The 26,491-nt window shown below is 51.7% G+C and overlaps 1 protein-coding gene across 1 annotated transcript in view; it reads right to left on the reverse strand.

Moving 5' to 3' along the window:
* RB1 (RB transcriptional corepressor 1) overlaps positions 1 to 26,491 on the reverse strand; it is a 1,321,361-nt gene that overhangs the window by 782,859 nt on the left and 512,011 nt on the right. The window contains exon 13 of the mRNA XM_086934987.1: positions 18,040 to 18,156. Within this exon, the coding sequence (XP_086791113.1) occupies positions 18,040 to 18,156 (117 nt within the window). The remainder of the gene's footprint in view (positions 1 to 18,039; positions 18,157 to 26,491) is intronic.

A 26,491-nucleotide genomic window follows, 5' to 3' on the forward strand; every position in this document is an offset into this window, starting at 1 on the left:
CTGATCTTTATATTGATCTGGAAGGTGCTGTGGTAGTGTCTCTAATTGGTCGTAATGAGCCCTGTCATAACGTGAGAGGAGGGCTTGTGTATTTGCAATGCGCCACATATTTGTAGCTTGTGCAGCTATCCTTTTACCTGACGCATCAATAACTTTGGATTCCTTGTCAGGTGGGGGCGTTTCACCAGAAGTCTGTGAATTCGCTCTTTTTCTTGCATTGGGCACCACTAAAGAGTCTAGAGGAGGATGTCCCTTAATATAGGTTGGATCAGAGGGTGCAGGCCTATATTTCTTTTCTATTCTTGGATTCAGTACCCTAGCGCGTACAGGATCTTTGAATATTTCTGGAGCGTGCTTAATGACTCCTTTGATCATGGGAAGAATTTGAGTAGATGTGTGTGATGGCTCAAAAGTATCTAACCGAAAATCCTCCTCAATGTCATCAGAATGCTTTGTAACATTGTGGTAGATAGTAGCTCTGTGTAAAAGGTGATTAAAGCCAATGCTGTCCTCTGGAGGAGAAGGCTTTGATGGGTATAGCTGTGGATCAGGGACATAAGGCACATTATGTGGTTGAAAAGTATAGATATCCTCATCTAAAGGATATGTATTTGGGTCTGCATGTGGATCCTCCCCACCACCCAAGTCATACTCCTCATCAGTTTGTGGTGAATGTGAGGATGCAGGAGAGGGTACAGGAGAGATTTGAGGTGAAATGTAAGGAGGGATAGGAGAGGAAGGAGATACAGGAGAGGGAGGGTGCATAGGGGAAGTTGCACAGTCCTTCTTTTTGGCAGGAACCACAGGTGTAGGTGGTGTTTCTGCTGGTCTCTTTTTATGAGGTATAGCACCTACATGTCCAGTCTTTGGGTTTACGTAGATCCTCTTTTGTTTAGGATCTGGTCTGAACAATTCTTACTCTTCTTCCTCTGCAACCTTCTTCGGCGTCGATTTTTTCGGTTCCGACAGAGGTTGTTTTTGTCGTTTTGCCTTGGGAGGTGTTACAGCGTCCTGTGGCAAGGTTCTTGGTGCTGAAGGTGTTGCTTTCGGCTTGGCAGGCGTGTCCGAGGCCTTAGGAACCTCGGAATCAGGCTTTGCGGGTGTTGTCACCGGAGCGGGAGTCTTCGGAGTGGAAGGCGTAGTTGTCTTCCTTGGAGCCGAGCTCGAGGTTGAAATTGCTCTCCCACCCTCGCAGCTCCACCATTAAGTGAGGTGCCCCTGCACTCTTGAGTGTTAGTGATCGAGGCCCTCCTCCACCCGCAGGTTTCCCTGCGCCTCATCCCTGGTGGTCCAGTGGACCTCAGTCTCCTTTCTCTCACTCTGCTCCTTCACTCCTTTTTCTACCCTTTCTATCTTTCACCCTTCTGCACCTTTCTGCATCTCTGCTCTTTTGTGCCTTATTTCTGCCCATTTTCCCTTTCTCTCCCTCTGCTCCTTCACTCATTTTCACTCGCTTTTCTACCCTTTCTATCTTTCACCTTTCTGCACCTCTGCTCTTTTTGCCTTATTTCTGCCCATTTTCCCTTTCTCTCCCTCTGCTCCTTCACTGGTTTTCACTCGTTTTTCTACCCTTTCCATCTTTCACCTTTCAGCCCTTTTCTGCATCTCTGCTCTTTTGTGCCTTATTTCTGCTTATTTTCCCTTTTTTCTTTATCCCTTCTTTCCTCCCTTTACCTTTCCCCGCCGCTGCTGCCCCCGCGGCCCCTCCCCCCCAGCGCGACCGGCCCAATCCAGCACCTCTCCCCGCTCCCGCCTCCCAGCTGTCCAGCCCTCCCCGACCCCTACTTAATGGCGGCCATGCGGGGACAGGCGAGCAAGACCATTGACTCATTGTCAGTAGAATTGCTCTCCCACCCTCGCAGCTCCACCCTTAAGTGAGGTGCTCCGGCCCCTGCACTCTTGAGTGTTAGTGATCAAGGCCCTCGGAATCAGGCTTTGCGGGTATTGTCACCGGAGCGGGAGTCTTCGGAGTGGAAGGCGTAGTTGTCTTCCTTGGAGCGAGCTCGAGGTTAAAATTGCTCTCCCACCCTCGCAGCTCCACCATTAAGTGAGGTGCACCTGCACTCTTGAGTGTAAGTGATCGAGGCCCTCCTCCACCCGCAGGTTTCCCTGCGCCTCATCCCTGGTGGTCCAGTGGACCTCAGTCTCCTTTATCTCACTCTGCTCCTTCACTCCTTTTTCTACCCTTTCTATCTTTAACCTTTCTGCACCTTTCTGCATCTCTGCTCTTTTGTGCCTTATTTCTGCCCATTTTCCCTTTCTCCCCCTCTGCTCCTTCACTCGTTTTTTCTACCCTTTCTATCTTTCACCTTTCTGCACCTCTGCTCTTTTGTGCCTTATTTCTGCCCATTTTCCCTTTCTCTCCCTCTGCTCCTTCACTCGTTTTCACTCGTTTTTCTACCCTTTCCATCGTTCACCTTTCTGCCCTTTTCTGCATCTCAGCTCTTTTGTGCCTTATTTCTGCTTATTTTCCCTTTTTTCTTTATCCCTTCTTTCCTCCCTTTACCTTTCCCCGCCGCTGCTGCCCCCGCGGCCCCTCCCCCCCCAGCGCGACGGGCCAATCCAGCTCCTCTCACCGCTCCCGCCTCCCAGCTGTCCAGCCCTCCCCGACCCCTACTTAATGGCAGCCACTGCGGGGACAGGCGAGCAAGACCACTGACTCATTGTCAATGAATGAATGAATGAAGTGGAATTTGTAACGCGCAACTATGCCCAATGGGCGTCAAGGCGCCTAACTCAACAACTAGCTGAGGGCAATCAGATACATGAGCTTACTGATATGCTTTAATGAAACACCAGGTTTTCAACGCTTTCCTGAAGAGATCAAGTGAAGGCTGTGATTTGATCTCCAGGGGAAGTGTGTTCCATAACTGGGGTGCCAGAATGGAGAAGGCCTTGCTCCCCCATCTAGCCTTCTTAACGCCTGGGACTACCAGTTGGTTTAGCTCTAGAGAGCGCAAACATCTGTTCGGGACATACCTAGTGAGCAAGGATCCCAGGGCATCAGCCGGGCCTGCCATCAGGGCACTGTATGTGAGGCAGAGAAGTTTGAACGAAATTCTGGAGGGAATAGGGAGCCAATGGAGATTCTTCCTAGCCAAGGTCGCAGAGGACAGCCAGCCGCATTCTGTACAACCTGCAGGCGCTGCAGAAGGCCCTTGTTGGCCCCGGCACAGAGTGAATTACAATAGTCGAGCCTTGAGCCAACAAGAGCGATCACAACCTGCTTACGTGCCTGTGGGGAAAGATAGTGGACAATTCTTTTCAGAGTCCTGATGACACCCCAGCAGGTGGCCACCGTCCTTTTGACCTGAAGTTCCATGGAGAGCCGGGTGTCAAAGATGACGCCTAGGTTCCTAGCAGATTGTGTAGGAGTGGGGCAGATACCTAAAGATGGAGGCCACCACTCACCTGACCACATGCCCTGGTCTTTGCCAAAGACCAGGACCTCTGTCTTGTCACCGTTCAACTTTAGGAAGTTGAAAATCATCCACTCTGCAACAAGTTGCATGCAGGACCTAAAGTTGGACGCGGTGACATTCACAGAGTGGGTCAGGGACACCATAATCTGCGTGTCGTCGGCGTACGACACTACCTCCATCCCCTGGGATCTTACTAGTCTTGCAAGGGGGGCCACGTAGATATTAAACAGGGTCGGACTCAATGCCGACCCCTGTGGCACCCCACATTGCAAAGACTTAGCAGGGGAGAGGTAATCTCCAAGCATTACACGCTGCTCTCGTTGCTGTAGAAAGGAGTTCAGGAGACTGAGGGCCGGTCCTGCTACCCCTGCCTCCCTTAACCTGGATGTTAAAGTACAGGGAGACAGGGTATCGAATGCTGCTGTAAGGTCCAGCAGTACTAGCACGGTGGTTTGACCCAGATCTACTTTCCGGCGGATGTTATCCGCGACTTTAGTCAGAGCAGACTCCGTGCTATGAAGCTTTCTAAAGCCATGTTGGGACCCATCCAAAAACCCTGAAGCATCCAGGAAGTTGGAAAGATGACAATTCAAATGGGCCTCCAACATCTTAGCAGGGGCCGGCAGAAGGGATATTGGTCTAAAGTTCTTCAATAGACCAGGATCCAGGGTAGGCTTTTTAAGAAGAGGTTTTACAATGGCCCTCTTCCATGCCACCGGGAAAATACCTTGCTCCATGGCTCCATTCATTATTTCCAGCATCGGAGGAAGAATGATATCCCTACAGTCCTTTAGTATTTTCAAAGGAACCGGGTCCAGAGGAGAAGCTGATTTCGTTTTATCTAGGAGGAGATTGAGTCCCTCCAGGGATAGCGCAAGGAAATGGTTAAGGGCCTGAGGAGCATCCAAGTCCCAAGATTCCAGATGTTTAACTCGAGAGGAGTCCTCCTCACTCAAAGAGTTCCTCTGTGATTGTAGAGCTAGATAGATATCATCTATTTTTCTATAGAAGAAATCTGAAATGTTGTTACATAGCTCCTGTGAAACAACCACGGGGTCGGGTGCCTGGAGAGAGCATAAGGAGTCCACGATCTTAAAGAGCTCTTTAGATGGCGTAAGAGAATGAAATTGAACTCCCACCCTCGAAGCTCCACCATTAAGGGAGGTACCCCTACTTAATGGCGGCCACTGCGCGGCCGCCTAGCGGCCGCGGGCGCACCGCTGGTGCACCAAAGGCGTGTTAAAGGCAAGCACGTCTGCGCCCGTCCGCGACCAGTACCAGGAACCCTGGACCTCCGCCCCGCCAACACTACGACCCAGCAGCACTCCACGCACTCAACCCAGGCTGTAACAACAACTGCAAGCTAGCATCACCAGCCGACACCCATGGACCCTTCAGCTGTCACCGCTGCCAGCACACCTGCAGCACCGCCAAGAACACGGATCCAGCACAACCCGCCCACAAGGATACAACTGAACCGAAGACCCTGCAATGCATCCTCCTCAACGTCCGATCCCTCCACAAACACGCCACAGAAATCTGGGACCTCCTCGACAGCACCACCCCGGACGTAGCATTCTTCACCGAAACCTGGACCAACGCCACCTCAGGACCGGACATCGCCATCGCCATCCCCCAAGGATACAAAATCTACAGGAAGGACCGCCCCACCCACCCAGGAGGAGGAATCGCCATCATCCACAAATCCAGCCTCCGCCTGAGCACACTCCCTGACGAGTCTACAGAACTGATGGAATACCTTCACTTCAAGATACTGGCCAGCCCCACTGCCGCCCTCCGAGGAACCCTCATCTACCGACCCCCTGGACCCTGCGGACCCTTCGTCAACTCCATCACGGACATTATCTCCCCGCAGGCCATCGCATCCACCAACTACACCCTGCTGGGAGACCTCCACTTCCACCTCGACAATCAACTGGACCTCAACACCACATGCCTCCTGGACAACCTCCACAATATTGGACTCTGCCAGATCGTGACCGAGCCCACGCACTCAGCAGGACACACCCTCGACCCTCTCTTCACTACAGGAAACTCCATCACCTTCAGCCACACCACCAAACTCCCATGGACCGACCATTGTTGCGTCTACTTCACCTTCAGAACACCCACCATTCACAGACACCAGCACCTGCTTCCACAAAGTAACTGGACCAAAATCACCAACGACCAGCTCATCTCCTCACTCAACAAATCTACCCCAACCGTCGCGGAAAACAACAACCCCAACACCACAGCCCGAACCCTGCATAGATGGATCTCGGACAGCACCAACACCATAGCCCCCTCAAGAAAAACAACAATACCCGTGCCAAGAAAGCCAGATGGTTTACCACCGAACTTCGAGAGTCCAGGCGCACATGCCGCCGCCTCGAAAAGGCCTGGAGAAACACCAAATCCACAGAAGCCCACAACAACTTCAGAGCCGCCACCAACACTCACCACCAACTCATCAGAGAAACGAGGAAAAAAGCGATTGAAAACAGAATCTCCACCCACGCACACAACAGCAAGGAACTCTTCAGCATCATCAAGGAGTTTGCCCAACCCACCAGCGAGTCTACCGACATCCCTCCCTCACAGGACCTCTGCGACAAACTCAGCACCTTTTTCCACCACAAAATCAAGAGCATCTACGACAACTTCGACGAAGACAACCAACACACTGAACCCTCACCAACCACCCCCGACACCCGGAAACCAGCGATTGATGACTGGACAGCCCTCACCACCAAAGACACACTGAAGAAAATGAAGTCAATCCACTCAGGGACCCCCACGGACCCTTCCCCCACCCCATCTTCAACAGAGCCGCTGATACCATTGCACCCATGCTCTGCCACACCATCAACCGCTCCCTGGCGACCGCCTCGTTCCCCGACGACTGGAAACACGCCGAGGTCAACCCCCTCCTGAAGAAACCCTCAGCGGACCCCACCGACCTCAAAAACTACAGACCCATCTCCCTGCTCCCTTTCCCAGCGAAAGTCATCGAGAAAGCCATCAACAGCCAACTCGCCACATTCATTGAAGAACACAACATCCTCGACTCCTCCCAATCCGGCTTCAGAAAAAAACACAGTACGGAAACCGCCCTCCTCGCCGCAACAGACGACATCCGCACCCTACTGGACAAAGGAGAAACAGTAGCCCTCATCCTCCTAGAGGTCTCCCACCGCACCCTAATACGCAGACTCTATGACGCAGGAATCCAGGACAAGGCCCTCGACTGGATCTGCTCCTTCCTCTCCGGCAGGACGCAACGGGTCAGAATCCCCCCTTTCCTCTCAGACCCCACACCTACCACCTGCGAAGTCCCCCAGGGCTCCTCCCTCAGCCCGACGCTCTTCCACGTCTACATGGCTCCACTTGCCCCCATCGTCAGAACCTACGGACTCAACATCGTGTCATACGCAGACAACACCCAGCTCATCCTCTCCCTATCCAATGAGCCCAACACCGCCAGACGCAACTTTCGAGAAGGCATGGAAGCCGTCGCCAAATGGATGAAAAACAGCTGCAATCAATCAATCAGGAATTTGTTAAAGCGCGACTACTCACCCGTAAGGGTCTCAAGGCGCTAGGGGTGGGGGGGTGGGGGGGTGCAGGTTCCATTCCATCAAGGAGGGGGTCTGTCGAAGAGCCACGTTTTGAGGTTTCTTGCGAAGATGGGGAGCAATGTTGTCTGTCTGAGGTGGAGCGGAAGGGCGTTCCATGCTTTGGCCGCGAGGAAGGAGAAGGAGCGGCCTCCCGATCTGGTCTTTCTGGTGCGGGGGACCACGGCGTAGGAAAGCTGGGCTGATCGTAGGGTCCTTTGGGGTGCGTGGAATTTGAGTCGGCTGTTCAGGTATGCTGGTCCGGTGCCGTGGAGGGCCTTGTGTGCGTGGGTGAGCATCTTAAAGGTGATTCTCGCCTCGATGGGGAGCCAGTGGAGTGTGCGCAGGTGCTGGGAGATGTGGCAGTGTTTTGGCAGGTTGAGGACCAGTCTTGCGGCGGCGTTCTGGATGTTCTGTAGCTTGCGGATGAGGTTTTTGTTTATTCCGGCGTAGAGTGCGTTGCCGTAGTCGAGTCTGCTGGTGACCAGGGCATGAGTGACTGTCTTTCGGTGTTCGAGGGGGATCCATTTGAAGGTCTTACGAAGGAGGCGGAGGGTGTGGAAGAAGGAAGATGAGACAGAGTTGATCTGGCGGTCCATTTTGAGCTCGGAGTCCAGGATGATTCCCAGGTTGCGTGCGTGGTCAGTGGGGGTTGGCGGGTTTCCGAGGGCGGTGGGCCACCAGGTGTTGCTCCAGGCGTCGGGGTTTGGGCCCATGATGAGTACTTCTGTTTTGTTGGTGTTTAGTTGAAGGCAGCTGTTTTTCATCCATTTGGCGACGGCTTCCATGCCTTCTCGAAAGTTGCACCTGGCGGTGTTGGGCTCGTTGGATAGGGAGAGGATGAGCTGGGTGTCGTCTGCATATGACACGATGTTGAGTCCGTAGGTTCTGACGATGGGGGCAAGTGGAGCCATGTAGATGTTGAAGAGCGTCGGGCTGAGGGAGGAGCCCTGGGGGACTCCGCAGGTGATTGGTGTGGGGTCCGAGAGGAAAGGGGGGAGTCTGACCCGCTGCGTCCTGCCGGAGAGGAAGGAGCAGATCTAGTCGAGGGCCTTGTCCTGGAATCCTGCATCGTAGAGTCTGCGTATTAGGGTGCGGTGGGAGACTGTGTCGAACGCCGCTGATAGGTCGAGGAGGATGAGGGCTACTGTTTCTCCTTTGTCCAGTAAGGTGCGGATGTCGTCTGTTGCGGCGAGGAGGGCGGTTTCCGTACTGTGGTTTTTTCTGAAGCCGGATTGGGAGGAGTCGAGGATGTTGTGTTCTTCAATGAATGTGGCGAGTTGGCTGTTGATGGCTTTCTCGATGACTTTCGCTGGGAACGGGAGCAGGGAGATGGGTCTGTAGTTTTTGAGGTCGGTGGGGTCCGCTGAGGGTTTCTTTAGGAGGGGGTTGACCTCTGCGTGTTTCCAGTCGTCAGGGAACGAGGCGGTCGCCAGGGAGCGGTTGATGGTTTGGCGGAGCATGGGTGCGATGGTGTTGGCGGCTCTGTTGAAGATGTGGTGGGGGCAGGGGTCCGTGGGGGCCCCTGAGTGGATTGACTTCATTGTCTTCAGTGTGTCTTCGGTGGTGAGGGCTGTCCAGTCATCAATCGCTGGTTTCCTGGTGTCGGGGGTGGTTGGTGAGGGTTCAGTGTGTTGGTTGTCTTCGTCGAAGTGGTCGTAGATGCTCTTGATTTTGTGGTGGAAAAAGATGCGGAGTTTGTCGCAGAGGTCTTGTGAGGGAGGGATGTCGGTAGACTCGCTGGTGGGTTGGGCGAACTCCTTGATGATGCTGAAGAGTTCCTTGCTGTTGTGTGCGTGGGTGGAGATTCTGTCTTCAATCGCTTTTTTCCTCGTTTCTCTGATGAGTTGATGAGTTGATGGTGGGCGTTGGTGGCGGCTCTGAAGTTGTTGTGGGCTTTTGTGGATTTGGTGTTTCTCCAGGCCTTTTCAAGGCGCCGGCATGTGCGCCTGGACTCTCGAAGTTCGGTGGTAAACCATCTGGCTTTCTTGGCACGGGTATTGTTTTTCTTGAGGGGGGCTATGGTGTTGGTGCTGTCCGAGATCCATCTATGCAGGGTTCGGGCTGCGGTGTTGGGGTCGTCATTTTCCGCGATGGTTGGGGTGGAGTTGTTGAGTGAGGAGGTGAGCTGGTCATCGGTGATTTTGGTCCAGTTTCTTTGTGGAAGCAGGTTCTGGTGTCTGTGGATGGTGGGTGTTCTGAAGGTGAAGTGGACGCAACGATGGTCGGTCCAGGGGAGTTTGGTGGTGTGGCTGAAGGTGATGGAGTTTCCTGTAGTGAAGAGGGGGTCGAGGGTGTGTCCTGCTGAGTGCGTGGGCTCGGTCACGATCTGGCGGAGTCCAATGTTGTGGAGGTTGTCCAGGAGGGATGTGGTGTTGGGGTCCAGTTGATTGTCGAGGTGGAAGTTGAGGTCTCCCAGCAGGGTGTAGTTGGTGGATGCGATGGCCTGCGGGGAGATAATGTCCGTGATGGAGTTGGCGAAGGGTCCGCGGGGTCCAGGGGGTCGGTAGATGAGGGTTCCTCGGAGGGCGGCGGTGGGGCTGCCTACAACTAAACACAAACAAAACAGAAGTACTCATCATGGGCCCAAACCCCGACGCCTGGAGCGACACCTGGTGGCCCACCGCCCTCGGAAACCCACCAACTCCCACAGACCACGCACGCAACCCGAGAATCATCCTGGACTCCGAGCTCAAAATGGACCGCCAGATCAACTCTGTCTCATCTTCCTGTTTCCACACCCTCCGCCTCCTTCGTAAGACCTTCAAATGGATCCCCCTCGAACACCGAAAGACAGTCACTCACGCCCTGGTCACCAGCAGACTCGACTACGGCAACGCACTCTACGCCGGAATAAACAAAAACCTCATCCGCAAGCTACAGAAGAAAACAAGTTACTTACCTGTAACTTTAGTTCCCCAGTATTGGTAACTTTCATAGATTCCCATGCTTTGTATCATTCCCCGTCGTCGGAATGGGAGTCTCGGTAACAAAAATACCATAGCTGTAGGTACAAAAGACAATGGAAAAAGGCCTAGGCCTCATTACCTTTTGTAGCATATCACCCTCTTTGTGTAAAAGAGACCAAACTTTTGGCCTCAGCCAATCAGAAGTGCCTCACCACTTAGAACCTTCCTGAAGGAACCTCAGAGCCTCAGATTTTCGTAGCCGTTGTGTACTGAGACACCATCTGTGCTGTAGGCTGAGCTTTCCCCGGGGAGGTGGGTGGGCGCATGGGAATCTATGAAAGTTACCAATACTGGGGAACTAAAGTTACAGGTAAGTAACTTGTTTTCTTACCCCAGTATTGGAACTTTCATAGATTCCCATGCTTTGTATCAGAGTAGTAAGCAGTAGCAAGATAATTACATTTTGCATCATAAATAATAGCAATAGACAACATGACATTAGATACAAAATGTGAGAAAATGGAAGGCGGGAAGATAGGAAAGCTCACCATTAGTGGAAGAGGTTCCTCAGGACAGCCTGTCCAACTGCTGCATCCTCCTGCTGCAGAGATTCCAAGCAGTAGTGCTTGGTAAAAGTGTGGACGCTGCTCCAGGTTGCAGCTCTGCAGATGTCCTTAATTTGCACCCCTGCGAAGAGTGCTGTGGAGGAAGCCACAGATCTTGTGGAATGCGCTCGTATCTTTCCAGTCAGAGGCTTACCAGCAGCCCTGTGACAATGTAATATAGCACTTGTGATCCATCTTGAAACACCCTGTTTGGAGAGTGGAAGGCCTTTACTTGGTCCCCCAAAGGCCACAAACAGTTGGGTAGATTTTCGAAAATCCTTAGTACGCTGTAAGTAAAACTTCAAGCATCGCTGTACATCCAGTGAGTGCAAGGCTTTTTCCGCCGGTGTGGACGGCTGAGGAAAAAACGTTTTCAGAATGACCGGTTCATTCAAATGGAAGTCCGAGGGGACCTTTGGCATGAACCTAGGGTTAGTACTCATGATGACAGTGTTCCTTTTGAATTGAAGGAAAGGGTCCTGAATGGTCAAGGCCTGTAACTCCCCTACACGCCGAGCCGACGTGAGAGCGAGGAGAAGAGCTAATTTCCACGAAAGGTATTTGATGTCAGAACGATGGACTGGTTCGAATGGGCCCTTCATGAGTTGAGAAAGGACCAGATTCAAATGCCACGTTGGCGGAGGTGGTCTCACCGGTGGGTAGACCCTGAACAGACCTTTAAGAAACTGTTTGATTATCCGTGAAGACCATAATGAAGGTCCAGAGTCCGTCCTCCTGAATCGTGACAAAGCAGCCAAATGGACTTTAATTGATGAGTGGGCCAGACCAGACTTGGCCAAGGACAGTAGGTATGGGAGGACCTGATGAGGTTTGGAATTGAATGGATCAATGTTTTGCTGTCGACACCAACAACAGAATCTTTTCCACTTAAGGCGGTAAGTTTTGTTAGTGGAAGGGGCCCTTGCTTGGGACAAAACCTCCCTAACTTCCTTAGACAATGGCAGGTTCATAAATTCTCGCTGCTCAGGAGCCATGCAGTCAGGTGTAACGACTGAGGGTCTGGATGTAGAATCTGTCCTTCGGACATCGTGAGAAGGTCCGGCAGAATTTGGAGAGGTAAAGGAGGAGCGATCGACAGCAGATGGAGCTCCGTGAACCAGAACTGCCTCGGCCAAGCCGGGGCTATCAGGATCATCCTGCACGGTTCCATCTTGAATTTCTTGATTAGTCGTGGTATTAGAGGAATGGGAGGAAAAGCGTAGACAAATGTCTTCGACCAGGGTATCAAAAGGGCATTTCCCAGAGAATTTGGATGGGGAAGCCTGCTTGCGTAAGACCGGCATTTGTTGTTGGTCGGGGTGGCAAACAGGTCGATGTCCGGTCTTCCCCACCGGCTGAAGATTTGTTCCACAATGTCTTGATTCAACTCCCATTCGTGGGTGACCGAGGATGACCTGCTCAGTTTGTCGGCGTTTTCGTTGAGGACGCCCGGCAAGTGTTCCGCCATCAGAGACATGTTGTGTCGGATAGCCCATTCCCAAATCTGCTGGGCTTCTTGGGACAATGGGCGCGATGTGGTCCCTCCTTCCTTGTTCACATAGTGCATGGCCGTGGTGTTGTCCGTCCTGATAAGCACTTGTGAACCCTCCAGGAGAGGAAGAAACGATTGCAGAGCCAGACGTATCGCCCTGAGTTCTAACAGGTTGATGTGGAGGCATTTCTCCTGGGGTGACCAATGACCACTGACATGAAGGTCCTGCAGCACTGCTCCCCAGCCTTCCAACGACGCATCCGTCGTTATCACTTGTGGAGACGGGTCGCTTGCGAAGGATAGGCCTTGGGACAAGTTGTCTAGGTCTGTCCACCATAGGGCCGCATTCTTCATTTCCGGAGTGATCGCCACTTTGTCGTCGAAGGAACCGTGGACTTGCCGCCATTGATTGTCCAGTTGTTCCTGCAAGGTACGCATCCTCAGTCTGCAATGGGGAATCAGTGGAATGCACGACGATATTACTCCCAGCAGAGATTTGTAGCGGCGAACTGAAAGAGACTTTTTTGTTTGTAAGTCTTGGGCCATCGTCTGTAACTTGTGCCTCCTTTCCAGAGTAGGAAAAGCTCGTGAAAGCTTTGAGTCCAAGATGGCTCCCAGAAACCGGGCTCTTCTGGACGGGATCTGGCAAGATTTTTCGTCGTTTAGAGTGAGACCCAGGTTTCGGAATAAATTGGTACACGCTTGAACCGCTTGTAGCGCTGCCTCTCTGGACGGAGCCTTCAGCAGCCAGTCGTCCAGATAGGGGAAGACTTGAAACTTGTGCCTCCGCAGGAAAGCCGCTACTGGAGCCAGCACTTTCGTGAATATCCTTGGAGCTGAACGGAGTCCAAAGGGTAAAACCCTGAATTGGTAATGGCTCTTGGCTACTGTGAATCGCAGAAACCTTCTGTGCGCTGGGTGAATCGGAACATGAAAATAGGCATCTTCGAGATCGAGTGTGGCCATGTAATCTCCCGGGTTGATTAGTTTCAAGATGTCCTGGAGGGACACCATCCTGAAGGACAGAGAGATGAGATAGGTGTTTAGCCCCCTGAGGTCTAAAATGGGACGCCACTTGTCGAGCGTTTTCTTCACCAGGAAGAACCTGGAATAAAATCCCTGGTTTCTTTGGTTCGATGGAACTGGCTCTATCGCCCCTTTTCGGAGCATTTGTTGAACCTCGAGCCGAAGGAGACGCTGGTGTTTTGAAGGAGTGGCTATCGGGGGCTTGGGTGGCGGAACTTGAGTGAACTCTAAGGTATGCCCTTTCCGAATGATGTTGAGCACCCAACGGTCCGTTGTTATTAGGGACCAGTTGTGAAGGTATTTGTTGACCCTGCCTCCAACTGATGATTTCCTGGAGGAGGGTCCAGTAGGAAGAGCCAGGAGGCCGCTATTGGCGCTTGGACGAATCTCGTCCTCGCGCACCCTGCTTTCCTTTACTGTAAGGCCTGGAGTAGTTGGTAGACTGGCCTTGCCGCTGTTGGTAAGATTGGCGGTGCTGTTGGGAATTGGATCCTGTGTTGGAATACCGTTGTTGTTGGAAGGATCCTCTATACGTACCACCCCTGCCTCTGGCTCCCTTGAAGGGGGACTTCCTGTACTGAAGTGTTCCTAAAGACCTAGCGGTCTCTGTGTCTTTTTTAATGTCTTGCAGGGTGTCGTCAATAAGCTTGCCGAATAGAGCCTCACCATCAAAGGGAAGATCCAACACTTTGTTCTGGACCTCTGGTCGGAACCAAGTAGCTTTAAGCCACCCTTGGCGACGGAGCACTGCCGCTCCAGCTAGTGAACGAAATGCCGTAGTCGCAATGTCCATTGCACAATCGATTATTTCCATCGACGTCGCTTCTCCCTCTTTCAAAACTTTCTTTGCCTCCGACATAGATTCAGGAGGTAGCTGGTCAAGGTACGGGGAGACATCGCACCAGAGTTGACGGTCGTACCTACCCAGGATGGCTAAGGCATTAGCTGCTCGCACCAGCAAGCTCGCCATCGCTGAGAACCGTTTCCCCACATTATCTAACCTCCGTCCTTCCTTGTCCGGAGGAGTTGTCAGCGGTGCTGAAGGGTTGCGCGATTTCCTCTGCGCTGCCTGCGAGATTACAGAGTCTGGTTTCGGATGACCTGTCAAGGCCGCTGGGGCATCATCGGTTGCTCTATATTTCTTTTCTAGACGCGGTAGCACCGGCACCACCGTCGCCGGGTGTGTCATGGTCTTTAGGCCCTCTTTCCATACATGATCCACAATCGGAATAGATCTGGCATTTTTCTGGAAAGGTTCTTTAAAGTCATATAGGAAGCAATCCGTGGTGACTTTAGGCATTGCTAACTTAAATCTTGCCGCCGCCCTCTCCATTAACTGATGGAAACCTCCAATATCCACTGGCGGGGAGTCCGCCGGGTCCGGATTTGGCGATGCGGGATTGTCAATAATGTACTCATCATATTCCGTGTCGGGAATAGAGACGTGATCCGAATGTTGATCCTCATCCGAGGATTCCTCAACATCATGTGATCTTGGTACCCCAAAGGAATCCTGAGGGACGGCTGTTTGAGGCTGTGGAGAGGTTGGAGCCGAGAGCGTAGGTGGCACCAATGACGCCTGGGTCGTGGAAGGCGTAGCAGGTGTTGACGCATGTGGCAAAGGTCTACTGGCCTTAGACTTATAGTCCTGTAGCATCCTATGTAGATCCTGCAGGAAAGATGTTGGCACTGAAACCATTCCCTGGTCAGAGTGCTGTTGTTGATGTTGACCATGATCATGCCCTTCGTGGGTGTATTCGCCCTCTGAATCGGTGTCCTGGCATTTGACAAATAGTTGCGAAGGACTATTGGCATAACTATATGCATCTTGGTCATCTTCCTCTGATTGACCCTCTTGCAAGAGCATTGTTGGTAGCAGAGGGGACACTGCCCTTGGAGAAGTCATCTCAGGTGAGATCCGCGTCACAGAAATGGTGATACGCTTTTCTGTAGCCAAGACCGTGGGTTCCGTCGTCGACGGTTGTACATACGCCGTCGAGATAGGCGTCGTGGACGTTGTCGTCGACGAGACTGTGGACACACCAGCCGTCGTCATAGTCATCGTAGTCGTCGTCGACGCCCTCGTCGACGAGACCGTCGTCGACGACATCGTCGTCATTGTCGTCGACGGGACTCTCGTCGTCGACGGGACTGTCGTCGTCGCCCTCGTTGGTATCATCGTCGACGGGGCTTTCGTCGACGGGGCCTTCGTCGTCGACGGGGCCTTCGTCGTCGACGGGTCCTTCGCCGTCGACTGGATCTTGGGCGTCGACGGGGCTCTCGTCGTCGACGGCTCCTTCGTCGTCGGCTCCTTCGTCGACACTTGTGAAGCCGGTACCTTCGTCGTCGGCGCCTTTTCCGCCGTCGACGGTCTCGTCGTCGACGAACCTCCCGTCGACGGAGCCTTAGATGATTTAGTCGACGGGACTCCCGCTGTCGACGTCTTCGTCGTCGAGGACCTAGAAGTCCTCTCAGAAGACTGGCTTTGAGGCGTTTTGAAGGCTGTGGAAGTCTTCGCGCCAGTAGACTGCGTAGAAGGTCCATCCCTCTCCTTTACACTTCCGTGAGGAGATTTGCTGGGACCTTGGCTCTCAGACTCACTGGGGGTCTTTTTTGAGGCCTTAGAAGATCGACTTACAGAAGAAGAAGGGGAACCCCTACCCCTTTTCACTGACCTTCTAGTAGAAGCCATCGATCCAGCATCTTCACTGTCACTGGAGACAGTATCCTTCCTCGATTTAAGCCTCTGCAGCCATGTCAGGAGCTTACCCTCACGGTCAGCGACAGATTGCACATTTAGCTACCTGGTGGTCAGGATAGAGGCAGTAGATGCAGTCCGCATGCTTATCCTCCACAAACAGCCTTTTCTTGCCACAGGAGGAACAAGGCTTGAAAAGCGCTTTTTTCTTCTCAATCTCCGACATACTGTCAGGCAGCAACAATCCTGAGAAGAATCCCAAAGATCCTGAAGAAAAAACTGTTGAAAAAACCTGAAGAAATCCCGTAGAAGAGTAGAAGTTGAGCAGAGCTCAAAGGAGACTCCCTAGCACAACGTGCGGTAGAAAATCTGAGGCTCTGAGGTTCCTTCAGGAAGGTTCTAAGTGGTGAGGCACTTCTGATTGGCTGAGGCCAAAAGTTTGGTCTCTTTTACACAAAGAGGGTGATATGCTACAAAAGGTAATGAGGCCTAGGCCTTTTTCCATTGTCTTTTGTACCTACAGCTATGGTATTTTTGTTACCGAGACTCCCATTCCGACGACGGGGAATGATACAAAGCATGGGAATCTATGAAAGTTCCAATACTGGGGTAACATCCAGAATGCCGCCGCAAGACTGGTCCTCAACCTGCCAAAACACTGCCACATCTCCCAGCACCTGCGCACACTCCACTGGCTCCCCGTCGAGGCGAGAATCACCTTTAAGATGCTCACCCACGCACAGATGCTCACCCACGCACAGAAGGACCTCCATGGCACCGGACCAGCATACCTAAACAGCCGGCTCAAATTCCACGCACCCCAAAGGACCCTACGATCAGCCCAGCTCTCCTACGCCGAGGTACCCCGCACCAGAAAGACCAGATCGGGAGGCCGCTCCTTCTCCTTCCTCGCGGCCAAAGCATGGAACGCCCTTCCGCTCCACCTCAGACAGACAACATCGCTCCCCATCTTCGCAAGAAACCTCAAAACCTGGCTCTTCGACAGACCCCCTCCTTGATGAAATGGAACCTGCACCCCCCACCCCTAGCGCCTTGAGACCCTTACGGGTGAGTAGGTGCACTTTAACAAACTCTTGATTGATTGATTGAGGTCTGGGCTTTACGAGGGAGCACTTGGTCTTGACTGGGTCCCTTGGGCGGAGTGCTGACCTTCACCTTTGGCTTGGGCAGTGTATGTGGTGCAGGGGCAGAGGTACTCACGGGTTGACGTGATGGAATCGAGTCGTCCAAGTTCTCTACCTCTGAAATGATCTGGAGATCCGGCGAATCTTCTTCTGGAATGAGCGGAACCTCGTCATCGAAGATATTCTCCGGTGCTGGGGCCGATCTCCTCATCTCATGTCGACGGGCCCTCCGATCCCGGATGGTCTTCTTTGATCGGAAGGACGCACAAGCTGTGCAGGTCGACTCGTTGTGATCCGGCGATAGACAGAGGTTGCAAACCTCGTGATGATCGCTATGCGGGAATTTTGCCTGGCATTTCGGGCATTTCTTGAACTGAGTTCTTTCCATGTGGTGTAGGCCGCACGGCGTAGATAGGCCCAGAGGCCGGCGTCGATGAACCGGAAACGAGGTGATGGTGTCGAAAGTTGTATAGTCGACGTCGATATTTTTTGTAGGAAGTTTTTGCGCTTCGAAGTTGCTGGAAATTTTTTTCTAGCCCAGCCGGAGCGGAGAAACTTTCATCCAAACCCAGTGGCGGAAAAAAAACAATTTAAGGATGGAGCTGATGCCCATGCACAGTATTGTCCAAGGGAGGAGTCACCGATATCGTGACTACAAAGACTTCTCCAAGAAGACAACAAACTGCAATCATCGGAGCCCAACACCAGATGACGATCTAATGCATAGTGTACGATCTGCAGCTCATATGCCTCGAATAAAATGTTTCAATAGGTGGCAAGATAACATTGCAAATCTACATACTACATAAGTCTAGAGCATAAACTAGCCACCCCAGTTGAATAATAAATTTGATTGACCACTATGCAAGCTTACACATTTTTTGTATATGAGCATTAGCCTATATAACTTTAAAAGGTCTTAAACAAAAATAACCATACACCTGTCATGGAAAATACAACAAACAGAGTTATTAAAAATGATGTCACCATACCAGGATTGTTAGCCATTAACTATTAAATAACTGTTAAATATTGTCAGATACTAAACTGCCTTGTTTGTTTGGTCATTTTGAGTAAGCAGGCATTTCAAGAAACCACAAAGTAAAAACAAATACAATGAGTTACCTGAAAACCAATTTCCGCACAAGCTGGACCTACTGCTTCAGCAAACTTCTGTTTAAAAATTTGCCCAAGATTTTTTACTCTTTCCAGGATTGCATTTGTGGGATCTGAGGTACAGTTCTTTAAAAAAAAAATTATAGACGTGATCAAAATACAGGTTTTTGTAATGCTTCAAGAACATCATACTACTTAAATGATCAGAACAGTTTTATGCAAATGTTTTAACACCTTGGCTGCTAGGGGTTTTCCCGCTGGGTGCTGGATCCTTTGAAATCCCATTGTTTGTGACAAAGCCAGCTCGTCATAAGCACAGGGCAGGTAAAGCCCATGACGAGCTGGCTTTGTCATCAGCACTGAAGGGGTTAAGCAAAATAATTCCAATTTGATTTACATTAGACGGCAAGAAAGCCTCACCTTACAACCATTCAGTATGACCATGCACAAAAAGTTTAAATTATTAATTTAAAAATCCTGTCAGGAAACATTAAACAAGCATTTGCAATGCAATAGGTCTCGCATTTACGCAAGTTCAAGCTTTTGGCATTGTACATGACAATGCGTTTTATTCAGGTTTTAAAAACCAAAACATAAATAACAAGCATTTACAATGCAACGGTTTCGCCTTTGGAAAAGTATGAGCTATTGGCATTATGAATGACAAACTTTTTATTTATGTGTTAGTTTTGAAAACAGATAAATAAATGGCATCGTCATTTACAATGGCAATAGCTTAATCTCTCGCAAATGCGATTTGTATTGCAACTATTTCACTTATCATTTTGCACTACAATGAAAACTGGCTTGTGCATTTACTCCTGCAGAAGAGTATCAAGAGGAGAGGCCCTGTTGCAGACCCGTGGAGTTTCAAGTATCTGTTGTGCATCACCTCATAACAAACAGCATAATTGTAAACGGGACTGAGAAAACTTTTTTTTTTTTTAAGAGGAGTGCCCCTCTAAAAGAAAGGCCCCGGTCTCTACTGCTTTCTTTTACAAGGACGCACTTGGTTGTTGTGAGGCGCAGGTTGAAAAGAGAAATTGCGTTGTCAGTCCTCGCCCTGGTCCAGTCAGCAGGGCCACATTGGTGCTGCCATACCCAACCTAGCGCTGCCAACTGCATGCCCAATGAACTCAGTGCAGCAACAAGTGCCCACCCTCATGCTAAAGCAAGCCACCCTGTCCTGAAGGCAGCAGCCCTGGTTCCGCCGCGGTGTCGCCGCCCTGGTCTCCCTGGTCCAGCGGGTGTCTTCCTGCTGCGCCCGCTCTCTTATCGACCAGTCAGTCACTTTCCCTCATCCGAAGCCCTGCTCCGTGCTGCACGTGTTCCTACCCCGCTGCAGGTGCCCCTCACCCGGGGCAGCTGCCCTTCACTCCTTCTGCGGGTGCCCCATTTCTGTCTCCTCGTGCAGCTGCCCTTCACAGCCCCCCCTTGCAGGAGCCCCTTTCCCTGCTGCAGGTGCCAGTGTCTATCTCCCTTGTGCAACTGAACACCCCCACCCTGCTCCCCACGGTGGTACACCCCTCGCCCTGGCGAAGGAGCCTCGCTGCCTGACGCATGTGTCCTGCGCCCCTCTTCCGGGTGCACCAGCCCCACTCCCAGGTGCTTCGCCCTCATCCTGCTTCCCCTCTGCATCCCCTGAGCCCTAGTGCAGAAATCTCACTCCAGGCCTCCCTCTCTCCAGCGCAGTTAGCCCTGCCCCTGGAGAATGTGCCAACTCTCCCTGTGCCCTTGGTCCATGCTGATGTAGTCCATCTCGCCAGTAAACGTGTGTCAGTCTCTGAATGCAGCTGTCCCTCATCTGCACGCGGCAGTCTCTTTTTCCCTTTCGTGCAGGCCTCCCTTCACTTGTGCAGCTCTCCCTCTCAAGGTGGTTCTCCCCATGAACGGGCCCCTCTCTCTAATGCAGCAGCCCCTACCCCACAGGTCTCCCTTTCCTGGTCGAGCGCCCCCTACCCCCTACTGGGAATGGGCCCTTCTCTTATGCAACACCCTGTCCCCGGAGCGGTAGTCTCTCGTCCATGTCTAGCACTCAGTAACCCGCTGCTTTATGCCCCGAGAACAGTCGGGTCACGAGGATAATGCCCGGTGCTGAATGGCAATCGTCCGGGGGAGGCTGAGCGTGGGCGCAGCCCTATTGACTGCATTAGCTCTTCATTAAAGCAAGCAATGTTGCATCTGCACTCAGGGCACGGGCACGCGGCGGAAGCAGACTGAAAATCCCCGCGCTCTAGAACCCTTCCGTAGGCATTACATTTACCAAGAAGGAAAGGAACAGGGCGGGAACAGACATCTTCAGAACTGATAACATCCGCGTCACCGAGCATTCTAGTCGCAATATAGGCAACCCTGCCTAGTACCTTGATAAAAATCTAAAAAAAAAAAAAAGTGCTTTGATAAAGGGTGTAACGCTTAATGAAACCCGAATTCGAAATATAGATGGATTAAATTTGATATGCCGGAATACATTAGACGGCGCTTTAAAGCCTTACAAATCAATGTAGTAAGCACTTTACTAATGCACACTCTCTCGCCCGACAAACTGATTCAAAGATGTTACGATCTAGTTAATTTATGACATTATTTCACCCACTTGGAAAGCTAACCAGCAGCAAAAGTGGTTTTGTTATTTAAGAGCAGCGGGAATCCCTGATACATATATTTAAAGGCTCGCGAGAAAGCAAACCCCCGAGACTCAGGACCGAACCCAGAGAATTTGCAAGCAGGGGTGCCATCCGCAGCCAGCGAATAGGTGAGCCACTGCTTGCAGCCTACTGGCAGCGTGCCGTGGGAGTCAGGAGGAAGCACGCGGACACGTGGTCTGTGCCAGATCAATACAGCACTGCACACACCTGATTTTGAGCCACTTTGGGGTCTGCCGGGAAAGGGATTGTTGATACCGAAGTTCGAGAGCGTGGCCCGAATTGACCTGGTAGAGTGGGGGACGCTAGGACCATCCGTCCTTCTAAACATAGTTCGCTCTGCTATTTTGATGCACATTCTCATTAGCACATACATGCACAAATAAATTAAATGACGCTAAAATAGTAAGATGGACTGTGAAGAAACATTGACGCACACGGAAAATCTCAAACTCGAGAGCAGGCTGAGATATCATAGCACGCCGTATGGTGGGAATAAACTAAAGTAGCCAGATTTGGATAATTGGATTCTGCGACATATGGTAAACCTGCAGATGTCAACATGAGAATCAGAGACGTAAGAGGTGCAGCATCCAGTTACCATGCGTCCTCGTCGCCGCAGCCCTCCTCAGCATCCTCCAAGTCCAGTATCTCCACCTGGTCCAGCATGTATTCGAGCTCGAAATAGCGAGCATCGAGCATTGTGAACAAAATAAACAAGTCCGGTCCCGGGCCGCGCTGTGATTGGCTGACGTCACGGGGGTGTCCCGGGCCGGCAGCCAATCACAGCGCGGCCCGGGAATGACATCACGGGGGTGTCCCGGGCCGGCAGCCAATCGCAGCGCAGCCCGGGACAAAGGGGCGGGGCTTAAAAAAAGCACCAGAAACGCCCCCGAATCGCGTTTTCAAGAGAAAGCGCGATTGACAGCCTCTGTCTCCCAATGGCTAGCCTCCATTTATGGAGCTAGCCAATGAGAGGCAGAGGCGGTGCCGACATCCCTACTGAAAACAAAAGTTTTCGAACTGGGAGGGGCACTGACGTGCCCCTCGCCAGGTCGAAACCTAAAAAGCATTGTCATTTACAATGCCAATAGCTCAATCTTGTGTAAATGTGAGACCTATTGCATTGCAAATTCGGTGGTAATTGGGCTGGGGGACATCTCCTGGGGCCACCTTTGGCACCATTCCTCGCCAGGGCTATGGCCGAAGAAAATGATTTCCGACTTTTCTGAGTTGCATAGCAGTTGATTTTGTCTAAACCAGGGGAAACCTTAGTCAGGCAATTGTTAATTTCACTTACTCTCAGAGCATCATCCTTCTTGCAGGTAAACAACAACTGCGTGTCGTCGGCATAGGATATAACTTTAGCTCCGTGTTCCTCTGCAAGTAGTGCAAGGGGAGCCATATCGAATATGCTACTTACCAGTATGCATCTGTTCTTGGCATGTAGGGCTGCTGACATTCATATCTGTGCATAGATCGCCGCCTAGTGTTGGGTCCGGATGATTGCACATTGTTGTCCTGGAAGAGTCTTCAAAGTATCACGAGATAGGTGGCTCCTCCCCTGGACTACAGTGCGCATGGGCATCGACTCCATCCCCAGATTGTTTTTAGCCATTGTGGCCAAGATGGAGTGAAACTCAGTGAATGATGACCATGCTATGAGTATATATGTGAATACTGCAGCTGCTACAGGCGCCTGGGAGGAGGGCGGGCGATATGAATGTCAGCAGCCCTACATGCCAAGAACAGATGCATACTGGTAAGTAGCATATTCGGTTCGAGGCATGTGGGTTGCTGAATTCATATCTGTGCATAGAATACATAGCAGTCCCTCCATTAGCGGCGGCCGCCTGTGCCAGCTGCAGCAGTTTGGAAAAGCGTCTTGAGAACAGCCTGCCCTACAGCTGCCTGCTGTTTGGAGTGCACATCAACACAGTAATGCTTAGTAAAGGTGTGTGTGGTAGACCATGTGGCTGCTCTACATATGTCCTCTAAGGGAATGTTTCCAAGGAAAGCCATAGAGGCCCCCAACTTTCTGGTGGAGTGGGCTCTTGGTGGAATGGTAAGAGTGCGTTTTGCTTTTGCATAGCAGATCTGGATACATTTAACGATCCACCTAGCAATACCAGCCTTGGAAATAGGGTTACCTTTGTGGTGTGGCGCAAAGGCGACAAAGAGTTGCTTAGTTTTTCTAAAATCCTTGGTCCTATCAATGTAATACATTAGGGCCCGTTTAACGTCAAGGATGTGGAGCATCCGCTCCGCCAGTGACTCAGGATTTTGAAAGAAAACAGGTAATTCGATTGTTTGGTTGATGTGGAACTGAGACACAACCTTGGGCAGAAACTTAGGGTTAGTGCGGAGCACCACCCTGTTGGAATGAATTTGGATAAATGGCTCTTGGATTGTGAGGGCTTGCAATTCACTAACCCTCCGTAGCGATGTAATTGCTACGAGGAAAGCCACTTTCCATTTCAAGAACTGAATCTCGCAGGAATGCAGTGGTTCAAAGGGAGGACCCATCAGCCTGGTAAGAACCACATTGAGGTTCCACTCAGGAGCTGGTGGAGTCCGTGGCGGAATGCCTCGTTTGAGGCCTTCCAAAAATGCTTTGATGGCAGGCACCTTGAAGAGTGAAAGGTGTTGTCTATTTTGGAGATACGCGGCCATTGCAGACAGATGAATGCGAATGGAAGTATAGGCCAGATTAAACTTGTACAGATGGAACAGGTAACAGATGATGTTCTGAATAGAAGCGTCCAGCAGGTTAATGTTGTGGTTCGCACAATAAATGACAAACTGCTTCCATTTTGCTGCGTAGCAGGCTCTAGTAGTGGGCTTCCTCGCCTCCCGAATGATGTCCATGCAATTGGGAGGTAAGTTCTGGTAGCCAAACTCTAGGACTTCAGGAGCCAGATCGCCAGGTTGAGCTGTTGCGGATCTGGGTGCTGAATGTCGCCATGGCTCTGCGTCAGAAGGCTGGGTGTGAGATGTAGCCTTTGATGCGGTACCATGGACAGTTCCAGAAACGTGGTGTACCATGGTTGACGAGCCCACGTTGGAGCAACTAGGATGAGAGTCATTGAGTGTTGCCTGAGTTTGCGTGCCACCAGCGGTATCAGAGGTGCTGGGGGAAAAGCGTACGCAAATTTGCCTGACCAGTTCATCCATATCGCATTGCCCTGCGACAGTGGGTGTGGGAGCCTGGCGGCGAAGCTTTGGCATTTTGCGTTCTCCTGCGTGGCGAACAGGTCTATCTCTGGATGACCCCACCTTTGGAAGTACGGCTGGAGTACTGATGGATGTATCTCCCACTCGTGCATTTGGTGGCTGTGCCTGCTGAGCAGGTCCGCCATCTGATTGTCCTTGCCTGGGAGATGCTCTGCCATGAGGAAGATGTTCCTCTGAATGGCCCACTTCCACATGCTCTGAGCCATGATGAGACAGCTGCGGAGAGTGTGTGCCTCCCTGCTTCTGAATGTAGTACATCGCCGTCATGTTGTCCGTCCGAATCAACACGACCTTGTTGCATGGATGTACTTTGAAAGCCTTTAGTGCCATGAAGATCGCCATCAGTTCTAGAACATTGATGTGCATCTTCCCCAGTTGCTGCGTCCATAGTCCCTGCACAGTGTATTGGAGTACATGCGCTCCCCATCCCTGGAGAGAAGCGTCCGTTGTCAGGATAATCTGTGGCACAGGCTCCTGAAACGGTCGGCCCTTGCAAAGGTTTCGTGGATTCCACCAATGCAGAGAGTTGTATGCCCGACCGCTCACCAACACTAGGTCTTTCAACTGGTTGTGAGCCTGAGTCCACTGACGTGCCAAGCACTCCTGAAGCGGACGCATATGTAGTCTCGCGTGCGGGACAATGGAGATGCAGGAGGCCATCATGCCTATCAACTGCATGAACACTCTTGCTGGAAGCGAGTGTTGAGGTCTGAATTTTTGGATCAGCGATTGAATGCTGTCGACTCTCACTGAATTCGGCTGTGCTGTGGCCGCCAGAGTGTCTATGGTCGCACCCAGATACTGCTGTATGTGGGCGGGCTGGAGATGGGATTTTGGGTAATTCAGTGAGAACCCCAGATCGTGCAGAAGGTGAATGGTGTGGGACACGTGGTCGGCGCACTGCTGGGCCGACTTCGCCTGAATGAGCCAGTCGTCCAGATAGAGGTAGACGTGGATGTTTTGACGTCTCAGATGCGCCGCCACCGTCGCCAGGCACTTTGTGAAAACCCTGGGTGCCGTGGTGACCCCAAAAGGCAAAACCTTGAATTGGTAGTGCTGGTTTTGGATGGTGAACCTGAGGTATTTTCTGTGTGAAGGATGTAGCGGAATGTGGAAGTACGCATCCTTCAGGTCCAGAGTTGCTAGGAAGTCCCCCTGTTGAAGCAGTGGGAGAACTTGCTGCAGTGTGAGCATGTGGAAATGCTCTGATAGGATGTAAAAGTTGAGGGGCCTGAGATCCAGGATGGGCCTGAGGGATGCGTCCTTCTTTGGAATCAGAAAGTACAGGGAGTAAACTCCCGCACCTCTTTCCTGCAAGGGCACAAGCTCTATCGCCCCTTTTTGCAGCATGACTGTGACTTCCTGCTGCAATAAGTGCAAGTGCTCGCCGGACATAGGACGGTGCCTTGGGGGTATGTTGGGTGGAGTGGATGTGAGCTCCAGACAATAACCGAATTGGACAAGTTTTCTGACCCACCTGTCCGTGGTGATGGACTTCCACACGGGCAGGAACTGCTGGAGTCTCCCCCCGACCGGTGTTGCGTGGTCGGGGGGCAGTGATAAGGCGTCACTGTTTGTTGGCGGTGGAGGACCTGGAGCTGTTGTTGCCACGTCCTCTGCCCTTGGCGTTGTTGCCGCGGTATCCACCTCGACCCTTGTTGGTATAAGTAGTCTGGGTGTTGCTTTTGTAGAACTGCGCTGACTGCGAAAGTTGCCCCCTTGAGGTGCCTCTAGTATTGGAGCGACGAAAGGACCCACTCCGAAACTGCTGGGACTGCAAGGCACCCATAGATTTTGCAGTGTCGGTGTCCTTTTTCATCTTCTCAAGGGTGGTGTCAACCTCCGGGCCAAACAGGTGATCTGGGTTGACTGTTTGGTTCAAGATGGTGGTTTGAATGTCTGGCTTGAACCCAGATATCCTCAGCCATGCATGTCTACGAAGCATAACGCTAGTGTTAATTGCGCGTGCGGCGGTGTCAGCCACGTCCAGAGCGCACTTTATGGAAGCGTTGGAGATTAGCTTCCCCTCCTGTATTAACATTTCAGCCGCTTCTTTATATTGATTGGGCAAATGTTGCAAAAGGGTCTCTAGAGTATCATAGTGTGCCCTGTCATAACGCGCCAGGAGCGCCTGCGTGTTGGAGATGCGCCATATGTTGGCTGCCTGCGCTGCCACCCTCTTCCCCGAAGCCTCAAAGACTTTTGATTCCTTGTCTGGGGGAGGAGCATCACCCGTAGTCTGCAATTCTTGGGTTGATGACCCTCGCCCTGGTGGGTTCTTTGAAGACCTCAGCCGCGTGCTTTAAAACACCCTTCAGCATTGGCAGAGTTTTTACAGTCTTTTCAGAGACAGAAAAGGTGTCAAATAGGAAGTCGACGTCCACAGGGTCAGCATGCAGCTCGACGTTGTGATTGGCCGCTACCCGCTCAATGAGGGCATTGAAAGCCGCAGAGTCCTCAGTGGGGGAAGTTTTCGCTGAGAAAAGCTGAGGGTCCTGTCCAGAATGCGGGTCCCCAGGATCGCCACCAGTAGACCAGGGCTCAGTCACATTCTCTGGGTCTGTGTAGACGGGATAGCTGTA

Source organism: Lissotriton vulgaris, chromosome 8 (genome assembly GCF_964263255.1).
Source record: "Lissotriton vulgaris chromosome 8, aLisVul1.2, whole genome shotgun sequence".
In the NCBI taxonomy this organism is placed as follows: Eukaryota; Metazoa; Chordata; class Amphibia; order Caudata; family Salamandridae; genus Lissotriton; species Lissotriton vulgaris.